A 26752-nucleotide genomic window follows, 5' to 3' on the forward strand; every position below is an offset into this window, starting at 1 on the left:
AAATGTTCAGCTTTAAAAGGCTTTCGAGACACTTTATATTTGATCGTAATCTATCTTCTTAAATTTATCACCGTCATAATAAAATCAGCACGGTACTTTGACCAATACACAAATAATAATAAACAGATACATATAAAATATCAAACTTCGACCCTGTTACAGCATAATGGAACGGAACGGGATGTTCACATGACTTTGAAATAATGCATCTTTTTCCCTCTCGTGCTTGAGTTACTCTGCTTTATATTTCTTCATTTTTCCTGTTTTGTTTTTCACTATTTTGGTTTAAAACATCTTGTCATGGCCCTTGTTTGGAGAAGACATTATTTGTTTTTCATATCGCCGTGTCATGTTCCTCTAGCTCTATGTGAATTCACACTTCGTAACATATGATACGACTCGCGGAAACAAATAGTAATGTCTCCCTGAATCAAAGTCATGAAACAAGTATGTATGAATAATATTTATCGCCAGTTTTACTGAATGAACTGCCAGTATCGAATGTGTATCTTAATTGTACCTATAACTACTGAATTTTGCGACTACATTGAACTGATGTTTCCAATGAGTCCTACGCAAATATTCGAAATAATGAAAAAGATACAACATTAGTATGATAAATATCCACGGATGATACTCCTCTAAAGTAAAATTGAAAATAACAGGTATGACTCGTCGAACAATTAAGTTCGTTCTTACGTACAGGTATATGATTGTATACAGCTGAGGAAACATTGTTATAAGTTTGTTATATAACATTGTTATAAGTTTGTTATATAACATTGTTATAAGATTGTTATATAACATTGTTGTAAGTCTGTTATATAACATTGTTGTAAGTCTGTTATAACTTAAATTAGTTTTGATTATGAAACAAGTAAGACTAAAATCTCTCTCTCTCTCTCTCTCTCTCTCTCTCTCTCTCTCTCTCTTTACCAAAACATTTTTTTTATTATATGTAGATATTTCATATTTTTTACATTTTGTAATAAACTATTCAATGCTTAACGAAATTAAATCTGCGTAATGAGAATTTCATTTCATTTATATCCTTTCGTCTCTATTCTCTACGATTTTCGTATTTCTTTTTAATCTTGGAATATTTGATAGGATAAATATGAAGAATCTCTTTGATGAGATGAAAGTGCTAAGGACGTGACGGTGTTGTTGAATATCTATACTTTTTATATAATATACATTGTACATGTATGCATATATATATACACATACCGAACCTTAATGAGGACTTCATGATATAGTCAGATATGACAGTGTATCCGTAGAATACGGAGTGATAAATCAGCTTCTTCAAAAATATACCATGATACATACAAAAATTAGAGGACGTCCGTAAATCAAGGGGCCGTATTCACGTAAAACGTTCTCATGCTCAAACCCAGATTTTGTGCTCAAGCCAAATATCTTGTTCCAGTGCCAGATTTGGAATATATGGAGTTTTAAAGCCGAAGTATATTTCCAATGTTAACATTTGACTTTTTGAGCGTGTCACATTATTTAAGTGAGTAACAGAGTTGGTTTGAGCACAGAATCCATGATTGAGCATGAGAACGGTTTCGTGAATACGGGCCGAGGTATCGGTAATATAAGCAAAGTCTCATTTCAATGTATGACATTTCATACGTTTTTACGAAGCTTTGACATGTTTAAAACGATGGTCACAAAAATATAATATGAACACGAAAATCAATTTGAAGAATTTTATTAATCACAAAGTCATGATTGTTACTACACAAATTCGCAAAAGCAAAACTGACCGGCACAAAATGGACAGAATTATGCATGTTGGTAATTTTACAGAACCTGTAGGTCGATTTGACTTAGTGAATAACTGACCACGACAACACCACCTGACCGTGCCATTAGCGGTCATTGCAGAATCAATCAAGTTTGATATGCCAAATTACTAAGCATAGCATAAATGTACAAAGGACCGATAGCTTTCAAGATATGACAGAATTAGAACCTTTCGAAATGATAGGCGCAATCAGCGTGGAACCAATGGTGGTTTGAGCTGACCTACAATGTATTCGTTGAGTATTTGACAATTTTTCTCAAAACACTTATTAACAGTTAAGATCGACATCGTTCTAACTTGCTAAAGTATTAAATACCGAGAACATCTACATAAAGCGAACCGACTTCGAACTGACCAATGCTATTTGGTCAACTTTCTAACTCCACAACTACTCAAATTACCTAATGGCCAATAGAAGCATGTTAGCAACTAACCAATCAAACAAACACCATCGAAATTTATCAGTTGGACCACTGCTGGACAATACTAGCTAAGTTATAAATGGCCAATTCATCAGATATCGATTGAGTTCTTCACGAAACCACCAGTGGTCAAGATCCATAGAGTTACAATTCAATATAACAAATATAAGGTAAAACATTAATATTGGCCATACACCATTCCATTCGGATCGGATCGTGACCCTCCCCCCCAAATAAAATCGAGTCTCGGACGCCAATCTCAAACTTCTATTCCGTCACCGACTGCAATTCACATTCTTCTCTTTGAACGGCGCAACGAATCTGCATGAAATAGATAAATAACATCATGTTCACGTTATGCACAATCTGTCCGTTCTCCACTGCAGAATATGTTGTCATGCATTGTATTTTCGGCAATAAGGAAAATTAATTGAAAATATATGTATGAAACTGATTATTCAAAATCATAACAATCTATCCCATTTTATTTTTATTTTTCCGGAGGAACCTACCTAGCGAGGACATGGTACCTAGAGAGGAATATATCACCAACCTAGGGAGGGACATGGTATCTAGAGAGGGATCTAGTACCAATCCAGTGAGGGACATAGTACCTACAGAGGGATATAGTACCAATCCAGTAAGGGACATAGTACCTACAGAGGGATATAGTACCAACGTAGCGAGAGACATGGTATCTAGAGACGGATATAGTACCAACGTAGCGAGGAATATGGTACCTACAGAGGGATATAGTATCTATTTAGCAAGGGACATAGTACATAGTGAGTGACAGTGTTCCTAGCGAGGGACAGGATACTTAGCATGGACCTAGTACCAACCTATCAAGGGACATGGTACATAAGGAGGGATATAGTACCAATTTAGAAAGGGACATAGAAAGGGAGATAACACCAATCAAATGAGGGACACATTACTAGTTGAGGAACAGAGTACATACCTAGCGAGGGACAGGGTACCAGTAGTTGATATGACGCTGGATGCACACTGGGAACAACACCATAGGCTCCTCCTCAAAATGCTGGACGAGCTTCCTCTCCAAGTACAGGTCATTCCATGGCAGCTCCTTGGTCAGTACCACGGACAACTCTAGTCCATAGTAAAACAACATCATGACGTTTGACCTTTTTGCGAAGTTCGCCTTGTCTTTCTTACGAGTACCTGAGGGCTTCCGCAATGATCTCCTTTTAACCTGACACGGGGCAGTACCGCAGTGACGGCAGAGGGAAGGACCTGTACAAACAAATATTTCTGTTAGGTCAAATTTCCGAAATCCAAGGTTTAAGTTTTCAACACACAAAACATTACTTTCTGTACGTCTTGATATTTTATCAGAACGGAACCCGGGAATAACGGTTAACTATCTGACTGGTTCCTGACACACAACTCTGACAAATTACAAGACTTATAGAAAGTGGTTCCCGTTCTTTAAACATGACCAAAGAGCTTGCCTGAGATGAAAGTCTGTCAAGATTACAATTCACTTTAATATCAATCAAAACATAGCACACAGATATGCAAGATTCTGAAATGGTTTCCAAGCTAGCAAACGTGCATCATCCACAAGATGGCGCGTTAAGGTAGTTTTAACAACACTAGGTTCATAAAAAGGAACGTTAATTTATTTTCGAAAATTTCTTAATTACAAGGTAAACAGTGCACAAGAACTGAAAGTGAGTAAACTGATACGTTCATTAGACTGCTGCTTTATTTAATATTCTAATCTTCGCTGGTTACTTACGAGCTCTCCATTCTTGGAGCATTGACACGGCGGCTGACCATTTCTCTTTGACGATTTTTCCGACCGACGGCGCATAGCCCAACAGCAGGGTAAGAAGCACACACAGCAGATTAAAGAATACCTCATTTCCAATTCGCTAAAATAAACCAAGTCATAATTATTTTTAGGTCATAGTAGTATAATACAAACATTCAATGTCCAAGACCCGCAGGATACGGACAACGGAGAAGAAAGCCGTTTTGTCACAACTGGACGCTAACAAAAAAGCATAGCTGGTGGCTACTAATACGAATGCGAACTACACACAAGAAAATCATACGAATCGAAATGAACACGTGTAAAACATATCAGGTATTCAATTAATTGATGAGAAGTAATATTAGTTAAAAATCATCACAAGCATAATCTTACTTAACTATTAGTAAAATAAAAACTGTTCACTTTTTCATGACAGTTTTTAACATTAAAAAATATGTAATCCTTACCCATGTCAGCTCGGTAACCGTTGGACAGACTTTCTCAATTTCACTTGCGGTGAAATAATAAAACATTTTGTTTGCATATCCTGGCTCGGGCTCCACGCTAGAGAGAAAATATTAAAAGGTTAAGAGTGAATATTTTTAAATATTCAATGGCAACACAATCGTAAACTTGAAAAGGTTATTGACGTTCATTTAAGCTCCCCGAGATCTTTGCGTAATGTCAAGTCAAAGAAAAACATATAAGATCCAATCTTACCATGTCTGGTCCTAACTTACCACGTAAGGTCCCGATATACAGCAGGCCCTTGGTGCATGGCGCACAGCATTACCACAAATATCAAGAATAACCTGATATTCATTGTGGTAATCAAAGAATTAAACAAAAGAAGTAAATATCAGGGGAGAGACTGATCATCTCCGCCTTCGCCGATTGCTAAGCAGCTTAGCAACAAGTATGTGACGTCACAAGATGGTATCACTATTTTACCGATCATGACGTCATGCTATTGTCTTCTACTTATACGTTCAAGCGGTTACACGTTGGTGACAATGTTTATGGTACCAAAATGTCTTCTGTTATGAATCGAACCCTGGACTAGCGACAGTGAGTGCTTCAAGTAGGAGTTGAATGCGGGACTAATAGCGACAGGATATGTTTACCTAAGAATTCCACTAAAATTCGAACACAGGACAAGCGACACTTGAGCCCGTATTCACGAAACCGTTCTCATGCTTAAGCATGGACTATGTGATCAAACCAGTTTTCCTGTAACTCACTTAAGTAATGTCAAACGATCAAAAAATCAAATTAAAATTTGGAAACAGTATACGGCCTTCATTTTTTTCCAAATCAGTGACAAAATGAGATTTCTTTTATTTCAGGTTTGAAATGCATCTTTTCAACATTTATAAAGGTATGCAACACAGTTCGGTTCAAACATATTCCGTGATGCGTGTTAGCGCCTCTTGGGGAATATGTTTGAACGGAACTGTGTTGCATATCCTCATAAATGTTAAAAAGATGGATTTCAAACCTTATATTAACGTTCTATTACGTCCACTTTTATTATTTGAAATTAAGAAAAAATAGTCTTTTTTGTTCACGTAAAAAAGCAAAACACTGTCATGAAAACAACATTAATTGAACAGCTTTTTCGCGGGAAAGGTGATGCGTTGTTAACGGTGACGAAATACACAGTTGAGTAATAAACAAATAGTTCCACTTTGCATATTTTTGATAATTGAATTTTTATTATCTGAATGTTTTTGATAAGCATTGATTATCTTAAAATTTGACAGCAGATCTTAATTTGAAAGAAAAAGACTCTGTAAAATATGTTTGTTGCAAAAAGTCAAAAATTTATTCCGTGTTCGCGGAGATAGCTGACCGCTAAACAATGGTTATGCAGCGGCTACGCTCATCAGGTCACGAAGCGGTTGGACTTTCAACAAGATGGGTTATAGAAATTGAAAGTGCACAAATGACGATTTACTAGATGCTGTTGTCTGAATTCTTGTGTCGATCGACTGTGTCAACAGGACTAGCTCATCGTTGAACATTCGGCATGTGTTACTATCGATGAGAGGACTGGCCGACGAGCCGGGACGATTTGACCTGCTTCGCCACTTGCAACGGACGCTAGTGTAGAGGACAGATTAGTTTGTTCTGTTGAAAAGGACCTGTTATAGGATCTAATAGCAGACACGCTTCGGTGGCCCGCCATAAACATGATGTGCGTTGATTCAAAACCATAGTCATTCCATATTCTAGGGACACGTCCGTGACGTCGCTGTCAGACATATTGGCTGGAGCACAGGGTTCGTTGAGCACAGGGTTTGTTACAAAGGTCTTTGGCCGGAGTTAGCACACGACAGATTTTAGATGCTGAATACGCGGACTTAGCCGATGATAAGTAATCGGTTTTTGTTTTGTTTTTTGTTTTGTATGAGAACGGTTCCTTCCGTCTGAACTTGAAGACAAAACGAAAATAGAGTAGATGTACTTCTGCGATGTAGCCGGGATCAAATATGCGTGTTCCTAAAATATTGTTCTATTAGGAGTTGAATTATCGTCAAGCGACACAGGGCTTGCGCAGTGTGTCGAGCCCATGCGCAAATTGAAATAAAAACAGCAGCACATTGAGTTTCACAAATATATATGCAGTTATCCCCCTTTGACCTGGTCGCCGGTTACGAAAAGTACTCCGGCGATATTTTTCCGTACCGAACAAATGGAACCATGACAGGCGCGTAACAACCTATGTAGCAAAAAAGCCCGGGCTTACACATCATTTTAATAATAAAAAGGCGACAAAGACAATAACATACAAAATATTAAAAAGCAAAATATTTGTAAAATAATGGGAGAAAATAATATTTTCTTGCTTTAAAATGGCCATTGAAACTGACGCCAGAACACGGGAGAACGCGTCTCAGGCGTTCTAGAAAACAAAAAAATCTCCTGGGGGAGACCCCCACAACCCACATCGATAGGAAGGGGTAAGACCCCCTAGCTTTTGCTTATCTGTGACATTATATAGGTCTCTTGAGAATTTCACATCATAGATACACGTAGTTAGATACATTCATTTTTCCCCGTCATGAACTTATAAAGTATGTTTTTAAGAGTAGTCCTGGGTCTATCTTCAGTAGGGCTCCTGGATATATATGTAGATCTATACATATATCTAAACACCGATATAGGAGCACCGGCATCTTATGTTCTGAGAAATGTTGATGATATAAAAAGGGTTTGGGGGACACAACAACAATAAATCTGAAATTAATCTGTTTATATTGGCTCCGACATTTTAAACATCTAGTTAATTTAGATTCATCAGGAAAGAGATATGACGCAACGGATATTTTCGAGGAATTCCAACAATCCACACATTTTTGGCGTAGAGAAAAAAAGGAGAGCTGTCTTTCGCATTTGAAATACATTTGAATTTTTGCGATGCTTTCCAACAAGAAAGTGAATGAATCAACCAAAAAATGTTGTCTGTAAAATAAATTAAAACACTCAAAAATGTATCTAAAAATCAACCAGATGGCACAACAGAGCTTCTAGATCTAAAAAAAAAAAGCCGGTAGGGCATGCCCCCGTACCCCCCTAGAATGGATTCGCGCCTTCGGCGCTCGCATTCGCACCTTCGGTGCGACTTTCTGCATGCATATCGAAAAAAGCACAGCTCCCCGCCTGCCTCCCATACCCTCCCCCTCCTCGCGCTACGCGCTTCGGTGTGTTGCCTTCGGCAGCACATTTCATCGTTGGGCTTACACATTGAAAACCCGTTTGTTACGCCCCTGCATGATAAAAATGGGACCTAAGTGAATTTCCTCACAATGTCCCGTAAGGATGGGGTGTTTAAAAAGTAAACACATATACATTTAAATTGTACCCCTGTTGACGGTTAATTTCATTTTGGTTAGCACTAATTAAAAAATAAAATTGAAAACGCATGCTGATATGGCGTCTTAATTTCCGTCCACTCGTTTGCCCGTCCTTTTTTTGGCAGACCCGATAAAACGTTTTAGGATTCCCACCGCGTTTTGGATTCCCCAACCGTTACTTGACTCATATAATGTATAGAGTTGACTGAATGCATATTTGTTTTGCATATAGCCAACACTATTAAAGCTTCTACAGACTAAAGTTTTCATGAAACGAAAGCCAAAGCAATCGGGAACCGTCGGCACCTGCCGAAAACGCCCATTTTCTTGTTTACGGAAAGTACCGACGGTTCACAATTGAAGCGAAAGTTGTAGCATCCTTCATCCGGGACTTTAGCTATTTGAGCAGGAAGGCTAATACGAAAAACGTTCAAAGGGATAATTTCCTATACAACAGACTCAATACATGATAATTGTTATAAATAATATATATATATTTTTATTGAAACGACATTACAGTTCATAAACTAGCTTTGATGTTATATAATAAATCAATATTTTCCCAGTGTTTGTCCAGTTCATTTTTGAAACAGTTTAAATTTTAAGCACATGTTACATTTTCCGGTAAGTTATTCCACACATTTGTAGTTCATAGAAAAAAAAACACACTATTTTTCATCTTCATAATTGTACATGTAAATGAAATGAACTGATAAAAGTCATATTTGTTTATAAAAGTTTATTCAAACTGATCGTTACAACATACAATGTTTAAAAATGTGTTACTATGATTGACTTATCGTCACGCATGGTATGTTCACCACGTGTTCTGTGATTTGATGATTTAATCGAAAGAGTTGAATCGTCTTTTCCTGCCGATACAGATCTTATAATATTTACATTATAAACGAAGTGTTCTTGAAATCTTTTTCTTCGAATCGCCCCTTTGCCTTTGAAACAAATAATGGCGCACTCTTGAAGAGCTTGTCGAAATCTTGACCCAGTTATCAGATATATTATAAATGTGATACATTTGTTCGTATATAACATGTAAAATGTCACAGAAAATAACAACTTTGGTTCGATTTTACGATAGAAAGCAGGATGGTACTCTGAAAAGAACGTTTGAACTGTGAACGGAAATGTCAAAAGTAGCAATGCGCATGACTCTCCAATTAGCATCGGAGTAATCGTTCGCAATTTTTGGTCTACTTTCTGATGTGAACTAGTAGAGGCACCAGGGGCGCCATTGAATCCGCAAGATGTCCTGTTTACAATTTTTGTATCACTTGTATCCAAATTGTTCGATGATTTCCACACGAAGTATATAAGAACACCGTTACTTATTGTCATAATGGCAAAACAAATTAAAAGAAAGGAGAAATGCAACCAGGGCCAGACATTTTCCCAGAAGTATTTGTAAGAAGCGGTCGTTGTAAACACATTGCAGAGACGTTCCGTTTGGGCCGGATCGACCATTTCAGAACCAATAAGAAAATGGAACTCTTTAGCTACTACAATCAATGTCATAATACCAACGGTAATTTTCGCGCGTTTAACGTTGTTTCCACTTGCCATGCGCAGAGGAAAACTGATCGCGAATGCTCGGTCAATCGTCATTGACGTAGTAATCAAAATTCCCAAATCACAATTTCCCCAACCATAAAAGTCAAGAAATTTACAAATCCATCCAGCTTTCTCCTTGTTGTAAACTCCCGGAAATGAAACATACAACCAATGTGTTAACATAGAAACCAAGAAGCTCACTGTATCGTTGGCTGCTCCCATTGTCATGAAAACGGAAGTGGACTGTTCCTTGAAGTATCTAGTGCGCATGACTACGATGATGAGAATATTGAATGTTACTCCTACAATGATGAGCACAGGAGGGTATAGGAGGTCAACCAATTGGGTGTCAGATCCCCTCAAAAGGTCCGAGTCGTTTGTCCTACTCCGATTTTCCATCTATTTAGATAGCGCGACTGATTTCTCTACGTTTTGTATCAACTTCTAAAAATCTGGAGAAAAAATTGAGGAACCACTTTCTTCTACCCGATTAAGTCAAATACACTCCTTTTCCATTATGTATAATTTTAAACGCATTGTTCATATGGACTCAAACTTCATATATTTTGCTACAATCCGTCATGATGATGATATATATATATATATAAGGCATGTTCGAAGCATCTGGTGAATCCGTTCGTTGTCGCCGAATCATTACAAATACTCTATGCCAGTAGAGTAAATCCTTTCAATACAATCATTAATTCTTTATTATATTCTTTTGTACGATCTGTTCAAGAGTGCATGGGCAGATATTGGTCGACGATTCCTATCCATACACTGAAAAAGAAAACGAACATGAATCAATACGAGGATACAGTGCCTTTGTATTTAAACTGTCATCTTCGAAAACCAAGGGTCCTGCTTTCGATAAACATATCTTCCTTACACCCTTGAAATATGTCATATTTCTAAGGTGTAAAGAATAAATGTATATCAAGAGCAAATCCCTGGAATTTCAAAGATGTCATAATTTCAATTAATCAATGTTTTGCAAAAAAAATATTTTCATTATCATACCAGATTCAAATAATTTACATGCAATTAAATTCTTGGAATAAATCACAACATATGTATCATTTGCTGATAAGTATTTAAATAAATGATCAAGAATAATTTAAATGCATGATCGACATCATTCCCAATTTCTTGAAAATATTAGCCTTTTTAAGTGAGTACAGTTATATTAAGAGAAACGTGTTTCACAGAGAGGAAGGCCCGTAATCATGAAACCGTTCTCATGCTCAAGCATGGATTCTGCGCTCAAACCAACTTTCTTGTTCACTTAAATGTCATATCATGTTAAATAAAAATAAGATTTTATTGTCAATTTATAACCGGAACAAGAAATTAGGCTTGAGCACAAAATCTGTTTCAGCATGAGGACGGTTTCATGCATACGGCCCCTAGGCGTAATGTCAAACTCACCGTTTTTATTTTAACGACTACATCTTTCGATAGAATTTTTATGATTCTTAATACCAATGTTTAATCGTATTGAGGAGATTTTCTAGTTTAACAAGTTCATTTTTGTGCTACGTTTAAAGAGCTGAAATCAAACGACAGGTTTAAATATAGAACTATATGATTGTATTCCGAAGTTCCTTTATGCTCAAGGAATATACCCTTATTTATGTTTCGGCTAATGGTCATGTACCATTAAAAGCTAGATTGAGTGCGACATGTAACTATGTTAACAGCTATTAGGTCACGGCAAACTTCGAGGACTCATATTTCATCAGCAATGTCCACGGCTAACCTCGGAGAGTAATAGTCCACAAGTGTGTAATAAAATACTGACTGGATTATACAAGGTAATTAAGAAAGCAACTTTTTAAAAATTTAGTAAGTACATTCATAGACCACACTAATTACGGAAAGTTGATGATGGATATTCATGTCTAAACAATTTTGCTTTAATTTAGTTTTTTTTTAGTAAAGCAATAATTACGTGGTAACCATCCTTAAAATTGGTACTGGTTAGTCATGTTCAATGAAGGACATTTTCTGTTTAAAATCAACAATAACAACAACGATGATAATTCATCAACATTGGCGTTCGTTCATTTACCGGAACTGTAATTCAACATGCATCGTAATGTGGGCATAAATGTGTCTGAATACTGAAGTGATATCGAATAATTGTTATCGGTTGTCAAGGTATATCGGTAAACGAATACTTAAATGTCTCTAGGGAGAACACTCCCTACCATATGTCTGGTTGAATGTATCTGCCAATGCAGTTCAAGAATGATACACAACATGAAATGTACGTTGATCCTTAATGGAAAGTTTTGAAATCAAGAAGCAATTAATAATATACATCATTTGATATAGCGCCCTATCAAACTGACACAAGCCACTCTAAAGCGCTTTACAGTACACAGATATACAATTAATACAATTAGCATTTACATTAATCAATACAATTTTTGAGGAATTCGCAGGAGCTGCCTTATCAGGCACTAACTATTAGTCCTATGCCACCTGGCTAGTATCTCCCTATGTGTGTATGCATGCGTGTGTGCTGGAGATGTAATGTGTTCTGTACGTAGTGGGACCGTGCTTCCAACGGCATCATTTATAGAGCCAACTCACTTTAATGCTACAGCACAGATACCGCAACATCCCCCCAGACCAATTTATACTCCGCCTGGGTTGTTGGAGTTGTGTGGGCAGGAGAAAAACACTGACTCTGAATATCAATGCGTACGACGACTTCGAGGATCGAACCCCGGCCGCCTGCGTGGAAATTCAAAGAATTAAGGACCCCTGTCCACCTGCATTGTGGTATTACCTACTTACAGTAACCCCCGCTTAACTACCGTTCTGATATAAATGTAACACAGTTTGGCCAGGACACTTTCATTGACCAGGTAGCTCATTCGTTAGAGCGACAAACTTACAAAACTGGTAATGAATATATGTTGTTTGTTATTTCATCTTGATTTTTTCTCATAAATGTCCCGCAAGTGATTGTTTTCTTTTCAGAATTGATTTATTAAATCCATTATCAAGGCGAAATAAACAGTTCACAAAACCTATTTACAGATTTTAGCAGTGGTACGGGGACCCTTATCAAGTGTTTGGCACAGCGGCCTGGCTATCTAATTGATACTTATTATATAATGAAGAACATTGTACATTACATGTCATGGAAACCGTAAACTGGAGGCAAACTGACCATAGCGGCAACAGCAGCGCAAAAGACAAAAATTACCCCATGTGAAAGTAGATGTTCCTCATATAAAGTGTACACGTTTCCTGTATCACTGTTATAGTGCTTTTTGGTAGTAAGATGATGTTTATATATGGTCTTATGATATGATTAAAAATGTATTTCAATAACTGTATACTGGGTTTTTTATGCGGGCTTAAATTTTCTCGATTTTAGACCACAAGTTAGAAAAACATAACTTTTAGATGTGCGATATCTTCAAACATCATTACTCTTTATGTATATATGTTTATTATCGCAGATTATTTTACGCTTGTTATAAAATTCTGCTTATCATATTTCTGCAATCACGTTATTGATCCGCAAAATTGCGAAAATATCATCCCCGCAGAACTATTCTGCTATACGGTATGTTTTAAATAATAGCACTATACAGAGAAAGGAGAAATTCGTTGTTAATCACCATATCATGAAGTAGTCATTGAATTACTTAAGGTTTTAAGAGTTATACATTACCCGTACAAACGATCGTTGTTTGTCTGAAGAAAGCACTATAGTATCATCTATCTTAAGCCGCAAGTTAAGAAAGTAATTTAAGGCTATTTGTTTCATATGTGTCACGAATATTTGTTGATAATTTAAAAAAAGAAATACAGTAAGTATCATTGTCAAGCCTAAAATCAACAACATAATGCTGAAATAGTAACATGTGCTTATGGACATCAAAGACCATTCACGGTTGTTCTTCTAGCGGATTATCTCATTGCTTTGTATTCGCGAAAGTGACACACTTACAGCTTAAAATTGCCCCAAAGAAACCGCGCGATTCTTTTAAATTCGCAAAAGATATATTTTCGCTATCTGGCGAAACATTAACTCTTACTAATACTCGGAGCGTATTTGATAAACACTTAACTACATCAATTTGCAATCACTTAACAAGCAATGATCACGATGAATACCTTCACTTACCACCAATATGTATGACTACCATACCAGTTATACTTACGTTTTGTCTCCAAGCTACCCCTAACTGACCAGGTCCTTTAATCCTTTTACTCCTTTCAATCAGAAAATGATTATCGGAATAAAGCACAGCCTCATTGTGTAACACACTTGATATTTACTCAATGACATCGTATAAGACATCCACGTAGAAAGACCCCATGACCAAATCAGTTCCTGATATGAACAAATTGATATCCTGCCCTCACGTGTAAAACATCATCGTTGTTATGAATACGAAAGATATTCCTACACTACGCTATCACTAACCGAAACAAATCTATTTTGGCATGATTAACATTTTACAATATTTGTCCAATGTAAACTTCACTGAAGATGAGACTGGACGAGCCATTCGATACGTTTACTAACGAATGTTCCCTAACGTTAAAGGCACTTTGTCCCAGCGTCTGAAACTCAGTGATATTGGCATTCCCAACGAATACACAGACGCCACCTAGCGGAATAATTTGTCGATGGCGAACTCTATTCCTGTCAGTTACAAATATTGTGTTTTCTATTTAATTTATTTACTCACACAATACATTTCCTCAGATGTTTAGAAACTGGACCGATGCAAGAAGAGTCCTGTAACTCGCGGTCAAATGAAAACCATTAGGATCAATTGATATCTGGCGTTAAAATCATACTGCAGCCTATTATTGATCCTTGCAAATAAGCGATGTCTAGTCATCAGATTTTGCTAAAAAAAATACATGTTAGGATGATCTTTATATGGTTATTTATTGATGTCTGTATTTCAAATGCAGGACTGGTTGGAGGCGTACCAAAGAGATCAAGTTACGGATAGGAATACATTTTCTTTTTAGAGAAGAAAAATAGGAAAAATATGTACCAAAGCATATTCACATACCAGGCTAATTCTAATAGATAAGATAGCAATATGGTGAGAGAAGACCTCAAAAACGTATGTTTACCTGCGTGACCATACAGAAAGTTCCTTTACACTTTGTTTTCTTTTATTATTTTGAAACCTTGGATTATGTTTTCGTGTCATGTTTTGGTGGAGGAGGAAGCCGGATTTCCGGAGAAAAACCACCGACCTACGGCCAGTACCTGGCGACTGCCTCACATGGGTCTCGAACCCGCAACCCAGTGGTGGAGGGCTAGTTGTAGCAGAATGTCGGACGCCTTAACCATTTGGCCACTGTGGATATTTTTGAGAATTAGTAAGTATTATCAATAATTCATAGAATAGTTAAATCAGTATATTAACTAAACTATAGCTAGATATATAATTTGTATCAGTTATCTTCTTTATAGTCCCAATTTGCCAAAGCTATTGTGAAATCTTTATTCTAGTGATATGTTTTAATCAATGTCAATATTTATCTTATTGTTTATGTCAAAAGTTTGTTGTGTATGCTCTTAATATTTGATATGAAATATAGAATTAATGAAATACAGAAAAGTATATACTTTCCATCAGGGTTAAAATTGCAAAATGTATGTTTTAGAATACCAAAATGTGAACCCCCGCCATTTGTCAATTCGCTTATTACAATAAGGTGATACAGAACAAAATCGTGAATTGTCTGTGTGTGCACATATATATGCTTGGAATAAAAGGTTTTGGATATAACCATAGAGTATTTAACGAAAAACATGGAGGGATGTTCCTTTAATATATCAATAAAAGCCCCACTGGTGAGGGTAAATATTAGCACAGTAAACGATTATGACAGCTGAATCAGTTGTGGTCCGCCCGCTATCAGTCCGACAAAGTATTCAAGACCAGGTGTACGGATAGAGCGGATGAATGTGCTAAACAGATTGGAAGGAGACAAACGATAAGGAGGAATTGACCTAGGTTAGGTCCAAAGACGTTGAATGCTGCCAAGCCTCCGATGATTGTGAGGGTGTATTTGTGTGTTAAGGAAAAGTCTCGATATTTTTGTTTGCTTGATCGAGTTTCTGTGACCTTAAAGCGAGACTTTAATGTCCTATGACCACGGTGTCAGCCGGTGCCTGCCATGGCACCACTCGCATTTAAAGTGGTGCCATGCTGAAATATTGCCCTTTTTGACGTGTATTACGTTTGAACTTGTCATAATTATCCTGAAAACGAGCTAACAACAGGTGCACTACAGAAAAGATAAGATTGAGGTCCCATGTGTAGCAATGGCAATTGAAGGTCTATTTTCTTTTCTTTAACATCCCTTAGGTAATTTCGTATTGACTTATTTACTATTCTAAGAAAATGAATGCAAGTTAGGCCGGTAGCAAATAAATCGATACAGAATAAAAATCAATCATATAATTAAAAATAAACTTTATATAAAGGACAGACATCATGATATTGAGCCCTCAATAAATAGTTTCCAGAAAATGACGTCAATTGGTTACATAACGTTTAGAAAAATCCAATGACAACACGATCGCTCCTTGATGAGAATTATTTGGTACGATATCTATTTATAATAACATAGTCAGAGTTAATGGATTAAGCTGATACCCTGTGTGTATTGTTGTTATTTTCTATCTTTGGTCTGTTGGTGTTGTCACTAATGTTTGTTTTTGTTTCGCAAAAAAAAAGTTGTGAAAAGATTCATGTAGCACAACCAAGAAGTTTTTATATGTGACGGTTAGATGACTAGCACGGTATGTACTCTGTCACCTTCATCAGACAGTTGACCAGTAAAGCGTATGAACACACAGGTGTATAATGTGTACGAGTTCTCCGCAAATAGATGTCGATTCGGCTACGTTGTAGGCATATTTACAATAAGTTGTTATATATGTGCCGAAATGACTCGATTCACATTTGGTTGTGCTACATGAATCTTTTCTCAATCCACACTTACCAACCTAAAGAAAGGATTAGAAATATTTGAAAAACCGCATTGTTTTAGGATATTGGCATGGTCTGGATTTGGAATAAACAATGGGATTCAAGGACTACAGGACTATTCGGGAACTTACCTGTGAAATGAAATGCGACATAGATCAATAACTTCACTAACAAAGAGTGTTTATTGATCAGTACTTCACCTTTTGTTTTGTTAACAATCAACCTCTAAATATAGTTTAATTATTCATATTTGAACAGCTTGCAAATTCCCAACACTCTACTTGATATTGAGGAGTACGATTCTGGTAGACAATACTTAGAATTAAATTAAAAATAATTTTGTAAAGAAACCAAAATTCATTTTCGTGATGAGCTTATGCAAATATAACATATATTTGTTAATACATTACTTGCGTTTAAAATGGATTATTCGGAGAATGATTAACCTATATCCATCCCTTGTTTTTAAAACATTTGGTATCAACTGATATAAATGAATATATATTGTTAAAGCTACTAGTTTTATTTATGTTGTTGTAACTATGATTGTACTGCAAAAGTGGAAATTTTCGCGAATGGAAATTTTCGCGTTATTATCCTTTAAACTGAATGCGGTGTGGACATTTCCGCGTGAGCAATAGTTCTGCGATCTATTTATCTTCATTGAAGGACAATCTTTAGATTTACATCATATATAATGTACAAATGCTATACAAAGAAGAAAACAGTCGAAGCGGGTTGCTACGATGGTAACTAAGGTGGCCTTAGTTACTAGGACAATATAGTTCCAGTGAATCTACATCGATATATGGGTAAATTTATAAAATACGCAGTGAACAAAACTATTTTTCTTCTCTTCAACGCTTTTAAGTTTTTAATTAAGTGATATTAACAGCACTTCCAACATTTTTATTCATTTAAAACGGTCGTTATGTACACGCATTCACACATTTCTCTGGTAGTGACGCGGCCGAAGGTCGCTAACAGAAGCCCCCATTTTTACTTTACCGTCAAAGAATTTTGAATGTGCATCCACGTAATAAAAAGTTTGCCAGCATCCCTTTGTTGTATAATCAGACATAATGGATCCCGAATATGTTTCATATGTCTAGATGTTGAAGGAACCAAACAGTGGCTGTCACCAACAGTTATCTCGCTGAAGCGAGAAGGGCGCCATATTTGAAACAGGTATCAATCCGCCAAGCCTTTTTTCATTGCGTATACGCTAATTTATACGCAGTCAGATTTTACTAAGCTGAAGAAAAGATGAGTGTAAATATATGACTATGAAAAAATAGAGATCATTCACACAAAAACAATTTTTAATAGCGGATGGTTGAAACAGTGAAATTCTTTTATAATGTACTTGTGGCTTGAGCTTTACCATGTTGCTGTATTGTTTAATATGTTTTAACTGAATAAATAACATTGAAACATATTCGACATAAAATCAAGACCAAAGAACCAATACGAAATCCTATATGATATATAAATGCGATTTCCGTGATTGCATGATGACAACGAACAGATAATATTGTTGTCTTAAAAGACGGTTCCCTTCGCTGTGTTAAACGTTGCAATATTTAAAAAAACCAAAATCTTGTGATTCATGTTCTTACTCTTCCTAATCATGTTACAAATATTGTTTATGATTATATATGGTAAAATATCAGATTGATATTGTACAAATTCCTTTAGATTTATATTCAACTGCACGTTGTTTATATTCGAATCTTGTTAATTACATTTAAAATATTGTGGTGCATAAAGAAAGTCACGTGATATGTAAACATGTACTTAATTTTCTGCTGATTCGTTTGGTGTGTTTTGCGTTATGTTATTAATATCCATCATGGTCACAACTCACCATTATTAATGCATGATTCGGATTTGGAGAATGAATCCTAACATACAAGATTGTGAAAAATGCACAACATCAGATGATCAATCATTGCGTAGACGAACGTTCTGTGCTAATTTCTCTTCTTTAAGTCCATAGAACGATGGAAATGTATGTTCTAATGACTATATAAGCGAAACTGTCCTTTAGCACATTAAAAAACTTTTGGTCATATCGTCATACTATATAATCTATTGTTTTATAATACAATGCAATCCATTGTTTTTATTTGAAAGGAAACACTGGTGTCGACCCTAAGTGTAGCATCCTGAAATATAATTTCGTTTCACATAATAGTATTTGTAATATTGTCAGAGATTTTACCGAAATTGGTTGAGTAATTTTAAGTCGTAAGAGCGATGACAAACTCCGTATGAATTGATTTTTTTTTTCGAAGATAGAAAACAAAAGTAGTGATATCTTGCCCTTGAATATAAGCACACTGTTTGACTTAACTGTATTTTTGCGTCGATGAATAATACGAAAACGGAAATATGATCAAAATATGATAGATTGTTTTGATTTGTTAATTAAGTAATGCTGTTTCTCGAAAGCGTAAAGCACCACAAGTAACATTTGGCCTAACACCGTCTTCCCGTCTTACAACTCAAAATTTCGGACAAACTTATCATTAAGACATCTTTATCAATATATGGTCCTTGTCAGCTACTTGTCGATTCTGTTTTGATATCGGGTATTTATATCAGTTTATCATTAAATAATTAGAACCACAAAAGACTTCCTTGTTATCGCACGATGCCATTGTTTAAACAGATGGGCTTAATAGTTCTTGAACTATTAATCCATATAGTGGGTTTTTAATCAATATATGCCAATAGTCTCTGTCCAAAAAGAGTTTCAGGAATAAAATCGATGATAACATTTAAACCCGGATGTAAGCAATCAGTGTACCGGTACAATTTAGATGCAGGATTGTAACGGCAGTTCATATAACTTATATATGGTGATTCAAGCTGCAAGTCTAGGCTCTTTCATTGAAAGCATGCATTTGTTACTCTTAAGTAGGACCAATATGGCTCAGTTGCTGTATCTTTTTTTGTATCTTGTGGCATATACTTCATTTAGAAAGGGTAAGCAAGACATTGGCAGATTGTTATATAATTTACAAAAAACTCGTATTAATAAAAGAACGTATAATGCATAAAAACCCATTTGGCCAATGAAATTTGGTTTTTCGTTATCATTGCCATTAGTTTAAAAGACTTTCCACTTCTCTCTTGTTCTCAAGAGCAGCAGTAATAGTAAGTCGTTTATCGTCATTGACGACCATAATTCCTACGGACTGGTCATCATTTAATCCATTAGCAATCTCTCGGCCATTAGAGTGTAAGTTTCATGTCCTTGCTTCGTTAAAACCCTCCAAAGAAATGTATCCCTGTACTTTCAGGAAGTCATTATCATTTCGATACAACACCGTTATTGATAAGTTGATATTTTATCGGCCACTTACAACGGAAAATGCTAAAAATATCCATCTGAGATCAATATACAGCATTACCTGTCTAAATCGAGTCATGTGCCTTACGGAAACAGGTGCAATGCCTTTCTACACATGATGACAACACCGGAAGCCAAAATCAATAAAAACAGATAGGACCAGGGATCGAGAAGACGTCAAACTAAAAGAGAAGACATCATGAATCTCTGTATAAAGTGGGAGCGAGACTGAGTGTTCCGGTATGACAAGCATGCCCTGTGCCACGTGTTGTACCAATCATTATGTTTCCTGTCAAATTCTGGAATCCCAAGAAAATTCGACCAAGTAAGAATGAAGATAGACACTAAAATAATATACTGTGAAATTAGGTAATTGTGAACCGTATCACACCTCTCTACAAGACAACTTAACATTTATGCATTTAAATGTATAGATATATTCAAATTACAGATTTGATCTCTGAATCGATAAACGCTGTCTCTGAATTACCGATTTTTTTTTTTATAGAATTAAGAAATCTTTAAAAGAATTACTGATGTATTTGCATGAATAAAAGACCTCTCTCTAAATGAATCAGTATTATATTCACTGGAAATATCTCTAAATGGGATTAAAGATAACTCTAAATGTACTAGAGTCGTATGTTAAAACGAATTAAAACGTCCCTAAATTTAATAGCTTTTATTTATGCACTTAGATTAGTATGATGAACGTAGCACTGGCGTCATTAGATGAAATCAATTATATCTTAAAATATAATAAATATATCTGATAATAAGAGATACTGGTATTTAATGGCTTCAACTTATAGCATACCTTAATAACAGCTTTATCTCCATTAGTTTAAAAGATATTTCCTTAATGCTATCATATATATCTCTTATAGGCGTTAATGTTATATTGGTGTACCTTAAATATTGATATTGATATTTGCAATTAGGCCTCCCGACATTCCTGTAGTTAGGTTGCAAATAAAGGCTTCATTACCTGTACTCATAAAATGGATATTGTTTTACATAGCAAAACGTGCTCAATATTACCTGATTTCCCCCTATACAACCTCTGAATTTATCTTGATTAGATGTTTGCGTTCACTGCAGCGCCGAGCATACTTTCATTTATTTGACCGGACACGTCATGGCAGGTGGCTCACGGATGATAGAAAACGCTATATCTAGTTGAAAAAAAATGGTTTTACTTCTATTATATAATGGAGATTAATGTTATCTTCCCTTTTGATTTGTTTCTATTATGTTAATGCTTTGGTCATTCAGTTTGGTGTCGTTTCTGTTTCCGCTGCGCTTTTCTTTTTTGGTTTCGTGTCTCCTCCCATCCTATAGTGTTCCTCTCTTTTAATTAAAACTTGCTACGTGGAATGTCTACTGAAATGCCACATTTGTCAAATACACCTTAGTAATAGTAAGATTATGATGGATTATCAAGTCTTCTCTTGAATACAAAGTCGAGTTATATATATTCACCCTTACTTATACTGTATTTGGGTTCTAGACAGACCTGCTTTTTCATTGACGATTGAAATTCCAGAGCCCAGAGGACGCTATCATTTCATCACAGAGAGAAAACACAATACAGCAGAAAATTTAAGCGATGTTTTATTTAATAAATAAACAAATTCATGCAAGGGCTCAATCACAGATGATGAAAATAACCTACGCTGTATTGAAGATCATTACTGTTAGACACAAATATACATCCTCAGAATTTTGACAGCATTATGAAGCAATGAAGCCATTTGCCATCCTAATGATAATTGCCTGTGCCTATTCGACAATAAACTAAGGTTCACATATCAGAAGTTTGAAACACGTCAACACAAGTCTTACACTTACTTTTGGGCAACAATTAAAACAATGTCAATGAACTTCAAATATAGGTCAGTGACGATTTCACAAAAAGGTCAGTTATTTACTCCAGTAATTTATAATTTCATATTTGGTTATTTGGACTACTATGCTTTTTGTCATGTTCAGTCATTTTTTGGCAAATAGTTTTGATATATAATGTTATGTTTGTTGGGTTTTCTGAATTATTCTACACCACTTACACCTACAAGTATGGCCGAACAGCAAGCGAGGTTCAACTCTTTATTGAATGAGATTGAATCAAAAATAGATCTCTAATAAACGTGATTTTATATATGTCAAAGCTCAAATAAACACAGGCATGTCGAGCGCACTTTATTTGGTATGTTCTTGTATGACAACATTTGTTAGAGGTAGGATATGAAATGTAAAGGTCCTGACTATGACCACCAAATTTTCAGGGTGTTTTTTTCCACATTTAAATTTCGAACAACTATAATTCTGCAAAATACATCGCAATATATGGATGTTTATAGATTACTTCTTTTAAAAAGGAAAACAAATATTTCACAATACTAATAACGGTAATAATGTTGGTAGTATCCTATACCTTAAGTTTGTCAGCAATTTTCACAAGTTTTGCAGGACCATAAAACACCATTCGCTAAAGCAGAGGTCATTATGTTTTCAATGCCTTGGCTAGGAGTCGAACACGAAGCTTCTCGTTTGATAGGTTTTTATTCTACCGAATAAGCTCAATACTAGTTGGTAGGAAGCAGCTAGTATTTAACCAGAATGACAAATACTTTTATTTATGTCATGAAAGTACAAAGAACATTGGAACACTTAAAATCGAAATTTTTAAGGTATTGACTACAGACACTCAGACATCATGTAATCAAACTTAATGCTATTGACTAGAACAAAAGGATGGAATGTGTTGATTTTTCATTCAATAAAAAGTATTTAAAACTGTGTACAATATATTATCAGGTTTTGTTTTTACTAGCATTTTTGTATATGTATTTGATATGCATAAAAACATTTCTACCACCCATTGAACAACACAAATATATTAAAAAAACCACGAAAATGCAATGTATGAAGCTATTTCAATGTTCTTCTCATTCCACGTCTGAATATGTGGTTGAGAAAAGAAACCAATCAGTCTGAATTTTGTGAAACTTGTTGCAACTCGTTTCGTGACAAAAATATTATAATATGGGGATCCGTTTGAGATTCAAAATTAGCTTCTAAATATTCAATGGTTTTAGAATTTATTTATTGATATTCTACTTATACTTGTTGAAATTCTTGATAACCAATGGTCTCATAATTTACTCTGTTTAAGCAATAGTAAGTGCACTCTGCATGATGCTTTTAGAATACTTAATTCATTATGATACATTAATACATATATGGAACCCCATTGAAAATAAGCTTTCTATGGCTTTGATGGACTGTCCCAAGGCAGAGCAAAATATGTTACTTATAGATATCAAATTTGTAAATTACCTTCATATATGAAATTGTTTTGTTGTGTATGCCGCGTCCTGAATAAATATCATTATTGATATTAGTATCGATATGAAAATACACCGTAAGTGCAGGAAGCAAATCACAAATTCTTCTGACACATATACAAAATCGGACACAAGTAAATATAATAATCTAAATACCCGAGGTAAAGAAGCACATAAAGCGATGCGGGAAGCCAAGTCTTTGAACGACTTCTTCTTAGGAACTGGACCAGTAGGTACCATTGGTGACTCTGCAGTAGTACTTAAGGTTAAAGTAATGAAAACAAATACATGCATCTAAATTGGTCAAAAACGTATGTAAAACTAAAGCTAAAGGAAAAATGGTATACACCAAAGACTTTATAACGTTTCACATTTACAGCCATTGACTAAAACAGATTAGTAATTTATAAGTTATTTAATCATGTATACCTCGTTAGAATAAATGCCAGCTATAAACCAATGGCAAACATCGAGGGACTGACTGTCAACCATTTGTAAGGAATGAATGAAAGCTAGATCATAGTTTTGATCTGGAGGTTTTACATGGTCCTAGCGATTGCGATATAGCCAAGTCTGTCTCTGAATAGAGATCAAAAGTTGTTGAATGACACATTTCACTAAGATAGGAATAGTGTGATATCAACAGCATTCAACAATCAGCATTAATGTGGTCTAAATAGACCATGTAAGTCCCGCAGAAACCGGATATCCGGAAACTCCACTCGGGCACACTCAGTGAATGTCTTCGCGTCCAGAATTAACAAAAAGGCGTATTTACCCTCTGTGTTAGAATTGATTGCAGACAACAAAACTCCTGAAATATAAAATATAAATTGTTACAAAAGATGCAAAACTATAATATTTGATTCCTTTTACTAGCAAAATGGAAAATTATCTACATATATTTTCTAGATGAAAGGCCAAATTTGAACGTTCAATAGTATACAAACATTATTGTGGGCCCGTTAGGCAAGTTTTAATCATACAAGAAATTAGATAGTTTTTGGTTGTATTTTCAAAATAACCTTTGACTGACACAATAAGTGCAACATAGAAGTTGTCATTTGAGAACATTTAATCTTGAAACTCAGTACCCAGACATTTTTATATAACAAATTAAACTCAGCAATTCTCCAAAAGAATTTGCCTGTATTATAAAGTTGAAGAAAGACCGGAAGACAATTGAAAGAATCGAGTATGTCTCTCTAAACGGTATTATCGTAAATATCTGGTTATCAAAATAATATGAAAACTTAAATTGACATTTATTTTATTCCTTAGATGCAATCTTCCAATGACGAAAATGTCCAAACCCTGAACGAAGGGTAAAGGGGAAAATGGGAAAGAGTTTAATAACTCACCGTCGTCCTCCTCTTTGCCACCTGGACGTGGAACGAAGATGGGTTCCGAAGGGTGACAGGCCCCTTCACTCCACGATTGGCTTTCCTTGGTTTGCATATCTATCTTAACCAACTGTTTGAAAAAGGTATAATATAATTAATTAGACTCAAAATGAAAAATGAACACAATAAGGAAATTTATATGAAAATTTGACATCTGCTGCATTCGTTGATATATACACTTTATACCATAGTAATTACGTGCGTTAACCTGAGGAATTATGAAGAAAATTCTGTGGTATCGTGACGGTGAAAGAAGAGCAGAAAATGTACCCTTTAATAAAATTAAAAGAATTAATCGTAGTGTTAACAAATAAGAATGAAATCAAAATAAAAAAAAATGCAAAAAATATCACTAGAAATATGTCGGAAGCAGTAATGAAAACTTAATTTGATTATTTATTTGATAATACCAACTTGTTTATATATGTTTGGATGTGTTCTAATGTCTATGTCTATGCTTGTACCACTGTTTGTTACTGTGTTTGGAGAGGGCTTAAATTTATTGAAATTTAAAATTTAAAACTAAAGTCTTTACAAAAAGCCCAAAAGTATGTACAGAACAACAACATGAATTCAAGAGCCCTCATAGCAAAAAGGATGTAAGACGTCATCAAACCTGAAAACCCCAGAGGTGCAGTCAAATTCACCAGAAGGGTAACATGTTCTTAAAATTACTTTTGCTTAATGTTTGAAGATAATATCTTGAATTATCTGTACAAAAACTAGAGAAAAGATTAAGTTCAACCTTGTTACTTTAACAAGTCTATATTGTTTATTTGAGTGTCATATATCACAATTGTATATTGATGTATTTAAAAAGAATACAGTTTCATGACATAAAAGCATGAAGTTACATAGCAGGGATCAATTATCTTTTATAAAATATTGTTAAAACAATTATGATATGTCATATATCAATAAATTGGCCCAAACAAGTGATCGGGACAGCCCCCACGTAACACACTCTATGGATGTCCTACAAGATGACAAATGTTCTATTATTATAACAGTATAAGTATAACATGCATTCCATACTGCATACTAATAACATCAGTACCAAAACGCTAATGGTCAATCCACAAAATGGTCTATACAATGCTATTAAGTGTAGAAAACGGTAATATGAAGTGCGCCATGGAAGGTTTATATCAAGTAATAAACAATTATGTATAGCAATGCGTACAGCAGATCAGTCCCGGTAGCTTTAATATCCCTAAGCGGAGAACACAAAGGGATAATTGCAATGCAGCTAGGGGGCCGTATCTTAGAAGATGAGGCCCCCTTATCTTAGAAGATGTGACCCTGCAGGTAGGGCGTAAGAATTGTACCTGCTGCCCCCAATTGCATGATCGTAAGAGGCGACTAAATTTGGGACCTTATCTCTTCTCTCCTTTCTAGATAACTTTCTTCTTCCTAATGTCTCCCTTGACAATGCCTCACTTTTGGCNAGTTTCTACTCCTGCTTAACGCTCAGCAAATTAGGAGTGGGACGACTGGTTCGCCCGTTGTCAGTATAATGTGACCGGGTGGGGCGTCCTGCTGGGTGTCTTCGGCAGTATGTTTCAGTGAGGTAGCACTATAAAGTCGGCATCAGTTCCGCGCTATCACAAGGAGACAAACACGAACATATCGCAGCCTCCCAAAATACACACACATACACTACACGCATGCATCTTGCACACAGGGGAGGCCGTCCTTAAATGACCTTAGCTGTTAATAGGACGTTAAACAAAATCAAACAAACAAACAAACAAACTTAGAAGATGTATACGACCATGCCGATTTATAGTTTTCTCTGATTCCACAGGGAACAACCCCAGGAAAAGTCCTAGCTCTTTTTATGCAGATAATGAATTTTTTAAATTCTTTTTGTTTATGGCAACAATGATACGTTTATTGTTCTACAAGATGTACTATAAATATATACTCACCGCCTGTTGACCGGATTTGAACACACTATAGCCGTACAGATGTCGGTATTTCTTCCCGTTGTACTTGCCGTAGTTGATCTGAGGGAATTCGAATCCTGTGGAAAAGAATAATGGGATAGCTATAGTGATATCTTTATTTTCAAAAGAATGATTTTCTCGCGTAAGTACAGTGTGTTAAGTATTAAACATTATACATCATCGATGGTGAAACACATCTTTTCTTTCATTACCAATAAGACTACGAGTTGTATCCTCTTAGATAGTAATAATAATTATA

At 35.5% G+C, this 26752-nt stretch overlaps 3 protein-coding genes across 7 annotated transcripts in view; all 3 read right to left on the reverse strand.

Moving 5' to 3' along the window:
- Positions 1 to 1745: 1745 nt before the first annotated feature.
- Positions 1746 to 4912, reverse strand: LOC110462972. Its single transcript, XM_021517263.1, has 5 exons — positions 4759 to 4912; positions 4486 to 4582; positions 4001 to 4136; positions 3200 to 3492; positions 1746 to 2559 (listed from the first exon to the last, which is right to left on the reverse strand). The coding sequence occupies exons 1-4, from the start codon at positions 4839 to 4841 to the stop codon at positions 3200 to 3202; spliced, it is 609 nt and encodes a 202-aa protein (XP_021372938.1). The 5' UTR covers positions 4842 to 4912; the 3' UTR covers positions 1746 to 2559.
- Positions 4913 to 8634: 3722 nt separating this feature from the next.
- On the reverse strand, positions 8635 to 10207 carry LOC110462977 (growth hormone secretagogue receptor type 1-like). The gene has a single exon (XM_021517272.1). It carries the CDS (start codon positions 9838 to 9840, stop codon positions 8647 to 8649), a length of 1194 nt encoding a protein of 397 aa, XP_021372947.1. The 5' UTR covers positions 9841 to 10207; the 3' UTR covers positions 8635 to 8646.
- Positions 10208 to 21390: 11183 nt separating this feature from the next.
- LOC110462924 (beta,beta-carotene 15,15'-dioxygenase-like) overlaps positions 21391 to 26752 on the reverse strand; it is a 58604-nt gene continuing 53242 nt past the window's right edge. For all 5 annotated transcript variants that reach the window (XM_021517170.1, XM_021517168.1, XM_021517169.1 and 2 more), the window contains 3 exons: positions 26476 to 26570; positions 24503 to 24614; positions 21391 to 23955 (listed from right to left, as the gene is read on the reverse strand). In XM_021517170.1, coding sequence (XP_021372845.1) covers positions 23804 to 23955; positions 24503 to 24614; positions 26476 to 26570 — 359 coding nt within the window. In that variant the 3' untranslated portion in view covers positions 21391 to 23803. The remainder of the gene's footprint in view (positions 23956 to 24502; positions 24615 to 26475; positions 26571 to 26752) is intronic.

The sequence above is a fragment of the Mizuhopecten yessoensis genome, unplaced genomic scaffold, assembly GCF_002113885.1.
Source record: "Mizuhopecten yessoensis strain PY_sf001 unplaced genomic scaffold, ASM211388v2 scaffold10847, whole genome shotgun sequence".
Classification (NCBI taxonomy): Eukaryota; Metazoa; Mollusca; class Bivalvia; order Pectinida; family Pectinidae; genus Mizuhopecten; species Mizuhopecten yessoensis.